The following is a 7191-nucleotide window of genomic DNA, read 5'->3' as shown; positions in this document are numbered from 1 at the left end:
ATATTATTTGAAAAATAGATTAGATTAGATTGGAAGATATTAAAAAAATGTTATTTAATAAAAGGAGAGAGAGAGAGGTCATTCATTTATGAATTTATTACCCTCTCATGGTGTTGATAAATTTAGATTGTGAAAATTTTGAGATCTTATTACATATCAAAACGGTAACAATAGTATAGGTAGGTACATTTTTGTCAAAACTCCAGGTAAAACAATAGGTCTATTTTTTATTCCTTCCCTATAGATCTTTAATAGAATCTGACCAGCGATTTTAGCAAAATTCTATATAGAGAGAAAAGAATATATTTTCTTCTTGTGTATATATAATATCTCACTCTAACTTATACTATCTCTCTCTCTTTCTCTCGCTCGCTCGCTCGCTCGCTCGCCCATTTCTCTTAATGTAGATCAACTTTAATCTCTACTTATTTTTTGTCTTCTTCTAGTTCTAAGAAAAGATAAAGAAAGATTAGAGAAAGATAAAGAATAAATTACTCAAGATTAAAGTTAATTTACATTGGTAGAAATGGGTCAGAGTTAGAAAGTATAAGTTAGAGTGAGAGACAATACATACAAGGAGGTAAAAATGGATGTTGATAATTTTAATTAGAGTTAAAGTAAAATAGTATATACATATATTGGAAAGAAGTATAAATGCCTTTCACTCTTATAAGATTTGCATAAAGTCATTCGTGGTTCCAGGTTCTATAGAGTTTTTATTCATCGTTAGAACTTTCTTTCTTACTTTTGTCAAGCATCAGACATATACCTATTTCATTTTAAGTTTTAAGTTAACATTAGTTTAACAAAAGTAAACATTAGTTCTCAGCTATAGAAAACAAACTTAATATCTTAAATCTTTATCAAATGTCTTTTTGATGAAATTAATATATTATACTTTATAGGAATTTAAAGAAGACATTTTGTAGAGAAAGAAAATTATCAAAATGAACATCGATAAGCTCATTAAGAGAAAGCAACATGCTAGACGTGACAACAATCTTCGTCAATTAGCTGAAATCACGAATACTTTAGGGGACATGTACTTCGAGAACAATCGGTTAAAGGAGGCTCTGCAGGAATATTCTGAACAGCTGATTGTCTGTGAGCAATTACAAGATAAACTAAGCTGTGCGATAGCACACAGAATGATCGGAGAGGTTTACGCGAATTTGGAAGATTACGAACAGGCCCTGAAACATCAAAATTTACATCTGGAAGGTGCCAAAGACATGAAGAACTCGATAGAGGAGCAACGAGCATTTGCTACTTTAGGTAGAACTTATTTCTGTTTAGCTGAGAGCTTAATCGGAAAAACTCAGAAACGAGATGAAGCATTGGCAAATGCGAAGATGGCTTATGTGCAAAGTATGGAGCTGTGTGACAAATTAACAGCCACAGAGATCAAAGTCGAAGAGAAGACGCTGATGCGGGCGAGATTGCTACTTAACTTAGGTTTAACGCTGGAAGCGCAGAAAGAGACGCAACAGGCGATTAGTCTAATCGAGCAAGCGACTGCATTATGTGTATCTAATAATTTTCAGGAAGACCTGCATCGAACGTGTATTTCTTTAGCGACTATATACGAGCGGCAGAGCAATCTTGAGCTGGCGTTAAGTTATATCGAAACTGCAGCCACTGTAAATGACGGGCGCTTGAAAGCCGAAGCGGAAATAATAAAGGCTGAACTATTTATGCGAACTGGACAGTGGATTAAAACACGTAAAGTATTAGTTCCCCTATATACGAGTACTGGATTGCCAAAAGACATTAATCATCAGGTGGAAAAGTATTTAAGAATTATTGTAACGATTTGTCGAGCAGAAAACAGTCTTCTTGTCGAGACTGATACTCGAACTAAGCAGAAGCTGTATGAGACCTTAGGCGATGCAGCAGTCGCCGCGCAATGCTTCGACAAAGGTGCGGAATATTATCGACAAATGTTGACTTGCGCTGAGGAAACTGGTGAACAGATAGGTATTTCTTTAATGAGCCTGGCTCAAACGCTCAAAGATGCAAGACGTTACAAAGAAGCGTTGCCATTCGCGCGAAGAGAATTGGACCTTTGCACCAATCCTCGAGAGAAATACAGGTCGGCGTTATTTCTAGCGGATTTATTAATAACGGTGAATGCCGCTGATGTGGAAATACGGGAATGTTACACTTCAGCATTGAGTGCAGCGAACGAAAGCGATAACGTTAAGCTACAAAAGTTTGCCACAAGAGAATTCGTCAGTTATCTGGAAAGCGTAGGCCAGTTCGATGAGGCAGAGGGTATAAAGCAGAAAGTAGGATTAATGTTTTTAGAAGCACTGAGCGATACAGAGAGTGAAGCGTCTGAGGAAAGCGATAGAATCGGTGCAGACATTTGTCTGGAGGATCTGTCTGATCTAGAACCCGAAGATAGTGTCACGAAGCCGGTTGGCACCAAAAGAAGATCGAGGAGGGGAACGTCAACTGCAATCAAGAGGAATGAAAAGGGTGAAACGCAGCTCCACGTGGCATGTATCAACGGTGACATCGGTGCCGTTGAGAGGCTCTTGTCATCCGGTCATTGCACAAATGTCAGAGATAACTATGGATGGTCCCCGCTTCACGAAGCTGCTAATCACGGTTATGTAGATATTGCGAAACTGCTTCTGAAGCACGGTGCTAATGTTAATGATCCGGGCGGTACGTCCTGTAAAGGTGTAACGCCGCTTCACGACGCTGCATGTTGCGGACACTTCTCGATGATGCACCTTTTGATACAACACGGAGCAACCGTGACGCTCAAGACCCACGACGGCGAAACTGTGCTGGATTGTTTGGAAGACTGGAGAGATCGCGTGGAAGATTTAAGTCCCAAACATTTAGTTGAATACGACGCGATGTATAAAGAACTTTCGGATGTTATTCCATTGAAAAAGAAAAGGAAGAGATCTAATGATGTTCGAACTTCGGACGAAGGGTCTACATCGTCCGAGACATACGAGATTCGAAAAATATCTGCCGGTGAGGATTATAAGAGAACAATAGCGAGCTTGCGGACCTTTAATAAAACTAATACTGTTAGTGCATCTAAAGGCAATAATGAGGCAGTAACTAAGGCGATTACGCCTTTAATTAACGAAGAACAAGTTCTTGTCGATGATTGGCTTGAAGACGATATCAGAGATGCAGCGAAGAAAAAATCTACGAACAATCACCCTATCACAATCAAACGAAAGTCTTCCGACGGAAATCTGGAGAACACTACTAAAAAATTGAGACTAAACGGTTCATGTCAAAGTAAGAACGGTTTTAGTACAAGCGAAGGCAGCGATGATGATTTCTCTGACATTGTTGAATTATTTGAAGAACCTAAGAAACGTAAGAAAAAACGACAGATATCCTTGATCTCAAGTGGATTCACCATGTCTCGCAGTCGTACACCGTCTCCAGTGGCTCATTTGCAACCGTCTCCTGCAATAAGTTCGAAACAGCACGACAAAGAGTACGTACATTTACGTACGCTTGTCAAAGATAAAGTGTTCAATCTAAAAGCAGCAGTTTGCGAAGATGAGCAAGAGTTCCTGACGTACATTACAAGTACTACCGAACGCATGTTCCACGATGAAACCGGTTGTACAGTTAAATTGTCGTTTCAATCTATAAATGGGACTGTCGTGACGAAAGAGAGTATTCTAAGAATCACGAGAGAAAATGCGAATGATAAATTGGAGTGTGAAGTAATCGAACTGCAGGTTCCATCCATCGTCGAGCGATTCAAGACAACCTGTTGTACTCACAATCTGACGCCCTGCGAAATCGTGCTAAAGTGCCTGAAATCCTGCGAGAATACGTCAATATTTCGTGTAAAACCTGACGATATCAATAAAGAAGTGCTTGTGCCATTATTAAAAACCTTAGAATACGAAAAGAATATTAAACTATTACAATTGTCGGGCACTGTCTTGTTGACAGCGGGAATACATTTATATCAATGTCTCTCGAATATGTCGTCTCTACAGGAGCTCTATTTAAAAGGCTGTGATATTGACTTCGCCTGTTTACGCCAAGTAAACTCGTTGCCTTCTCAATTAAGAGTCTTAGATCTGAGTTATAATCCGTTGAGTTCTGAGAGCTGTGAGATCCTGCGGAAGCTAATCGCGCCCTTGAGATACTTGCAAACTCTTAACTTACGTTACTGTATGCTGGAAAACTTTTATCTTCCACTTGACAATCCCAATCTAACAAGCTGCGATATTTCGTGGAATAAACTAAATCGCGATGCAGCGACTTCTTTCTTGAGTAAGCAACTGTTTGATTTGAATTTGTCTAATATTCTGTCTTCCAACCGTTTCATCTTAAGTCTGGATACGAGTGTGGCCCTGGCGCCAAGCTTAGAGTCGCTGGATCTTTCGTTATGTGACGTATCAGATGCTGATGTAAAGATCATCTTAACGCAATTGCCTAGACTATTAAAATTAATACTTCGTGGGAATATAAATGTGTCTGTGTTCTCCATAAACTTATTGTTAAGTCGTCAGCCTACGTTAACTTATATTGATGTCAGCGGTTGTAAAAATGTTGTCAGTAATCCAGAGGCAGGATTATTTATACAAAATCCTGAAGTTTGTACACTACTGGCTAGTATAGAGCCAAATTTATGTGATTCTTGGATTAAATTGTGGCGAGGTACAGGTATTGTAATAAAATTGCCTCATAACTTGGCGATTTTTAAACCAGTATGACTTTCTGTTTTGTTCTGAAAAACTATTTTGTATATATATATATATAATTTTGATACAAAAAATAATTTATTAAAAAAATATATATCTTACAATTATAGATATATCTCTAAAACGAATTTATACTTATATTTTATAATACAATACATATTTATAAAAGCAATACTATTACAATTTATAAATTATCTCTTATATTTTTAAAGTTCCATAAAAAATCAGTAGGTTCAATCAATTTAAAGAAGCAATCGAGTAATAGTTTTGCTTTTTTAATAAACAGATACTGTATAATTTCCTAGATTTTATAACCTAATTTATAAATTTTGTTATTTCAATTTAAAGGTATAACATTTATTTCCAATTTTGCATTGTATATCATTGACATGCACATAAGCATCTTCCATGTTTTCTGCCAAAAATTTGTTTAGATTGCTAGTAAGAGGTGGCAGAATTTCTTTTAAACATGCTTGCTTGTCTCCGAGGCACCAGAAAAAACTTATGTGATATGAAGTATCCTGTATATAAGAAAAATATATCAAATTAATTTAAATCTTCTGGTCTCTTGTTGCAGTCATTTTAAGTTATGATTCACACAAGGTCTGTTCTTTTTAATTGAACTTCTTGCATTATTCATTTTTTTTCTCTTCATGTTGAAGAAAAAAAGAAGGAAGATGAAGTTCTGCTATAAAAACAATAGGCCTAAAATATCTTGTTTCTGACATAATCATGCAACATGACTACAGTGAAAGACATCAAAAGACAAATTATAAAATCTGTTACTTATTTCATATTATATATATAATACATATAACAAAAATGCAAAAAAGAAATATTTCATGTACCTTATAAAATGATGGTAATTGATATTCAGCTAATAAATTATCGAAAATTTCTGTTAGGCACTTCAACATTTTATCCTCATCTTGACAATAAATTCCAAGGAATGTACGAGTTCTCTCCTCATTGCAGTACACCCTTACATCTGTGAGTTGTATGATAAATTTATTAAAGTTACGACACGCCAGCTTTATGCCTTCTACAAACGATTCAATCCAATGAAACTTTAAAACTAAAGTACGGCTGAGACTAATATGAAGACTAGAAATGATGTTGCCTTGAACAGGTAGTTTGTTTAACACAGACTTCATCCATGTATGAAGACAATCGCTGGGTATATCTGAAATCAATTTAAATTTTTTCTTATTTCTTAAATTTTTCTTAATAATTTTAATAGGCAAAGATTCTTTGATCTATGTTTATACTTGTAAGATTTAAATTAATCCTTATACTCTATTATTTGAAATACTTACAGTTTATGTAAATCAGAGTTGCCCAATTACCACGCTCATGTTTAAAGCTTCGTATTCGTCCATCATGTCCTAGTGGATCATCAATCACTTCTTCATTACACGTAATTCCTTTCCATGATAAAATACTTGCAGGTAAAGTTAACCTATAAATTTATTCAACATTATTTTGTTCTTGCGTCATGTATCAATATTTAAAGAAAAATTATGCGAAACTTTAACATTATATCTCATATAATTAATCTTAAATTATTTACTAACAATTATATCAAGAACCATATTATTATTTTGTGTTCGTTTGCAAAATGCTTTCCTTTTTATAACCTCAAACTTAAGAATTATAACTTTATGATTATTTCAAGTATTGCTTTTCGTTTTAATAAAAAAAAAAGGGTTTTTAGAAAGAATTTTAATCTAAAATGAATAACATAATTTATGTACTTGTTTACAATTTTATGATCATCTTTCTTCGTCTCATCATGCTCGTCTTCGTCCGAGTCGGAAGAATAAGTTTGTATTAAATGCAAACCGGCCATATTTTTTGACTTTTATATTTAACATTTAAGTATTTATTATCACTTCTATATATAAAATATAACAGAAATACAATGCCGCAAAACGAATATAAGGTTATGTCTGCACACCATGCACACAAGTTCAACAGCCAAGGATTTTTTTTTTATAGATGCATTACTTCTGCATTAAAAGTCGAGTCATCCTTAGCTTCTTACTGATTGGCTGATGTCGTTAAGCCCAAATATGGCGAAACTACCAACTACGTTCAAAGATACTAGATTAAGAAAGAATAATAAATTTAAAAAAAATAGAGAAGTATTTATTATAGATAGAAATGTATTTTCTAAATTAAAAAATTTTAATTTTCAAAACTAATCCAGATATTAATAACCATCAAAATAAGTATTCAAATAAAATAAATGTATAGTAATTTTATTCAGAGAATATTAAAATAAAATCGTGTAATAATAATAAGAGAAATCTTAAAATTTTGAAGATGTCTTTATGAATTTATTAGATATTATTAGATATTTTTATATGACATCTTTTAGATATCTTGTATCATTTATCGATTTATATGTTTTTGAAACAAGTTATTTTAAGATATTTGTTTGTGGAAAACTCAAGATTTCTTTTACGTGTAATTTTAATTGATATAG

General features: G+C 34.3%; 1 protein-coding gene across 1 annotated transcript; it reads left to right on the top strand.

Moving 5' to 3' along the window:
* Window positions 1-947: 947 nt before the first annotated feature.
* LOC108750034 (tonsoku-like protein) lies at window positions 948-5758 on the top strand. Its single transcript, XM_018489215.1, has 2 exons — window positions 948-4659; window positions 5609-5758. Exons 1-2 carry the CDS (start codon window positions 948-950, stop codon window positions 5695-5697), a joined length of 3801 nt encoding a protein of 1266 aa, XP_018344717.1. The 3' UTR covers window positions 5698-5758.
* The last annotated feature ends 1433 nt before the right edge of the window (window positions 5759-7191 follow it).

This window comes from Trachymyrmex septentrionalis, unplaced genomic scaffold (genome assembly GCF_001594115.1).
Source record: "Trachymyrmex septentrionalis isolate Tsep2-gDNA-1 unplaced genomic scaffold, Tsep1.0 scaffold32, whole genome shotgun sequence".
NCBI lineage: Eukaryota > Metazoa > Arthropoda > Insecta > Hymenoptera > Formicidae > Trachymyrmex > Trachymyrmex septentrionalis.
This window is presented reverse-complemented; position numbering and strand designations above follow the sequence as displayed.

Excerpts from the sequence above, each read along its gene's own strand:
- LOC108750034 (XM_018489215.1), top strand. The coding sequence starts at position 948 with ATGAACATCGATAAGCTCATTAAGAGAAAGCAACATGCTAGACGTGAC. Across the intron at positions 4,660-5,608 it reads TTGGATTAAATTGTGGCGAG|GCACTTCAACATTTTATCCT; the intron begins GTACAGGTATTG and ends AATTTCTGTTAG.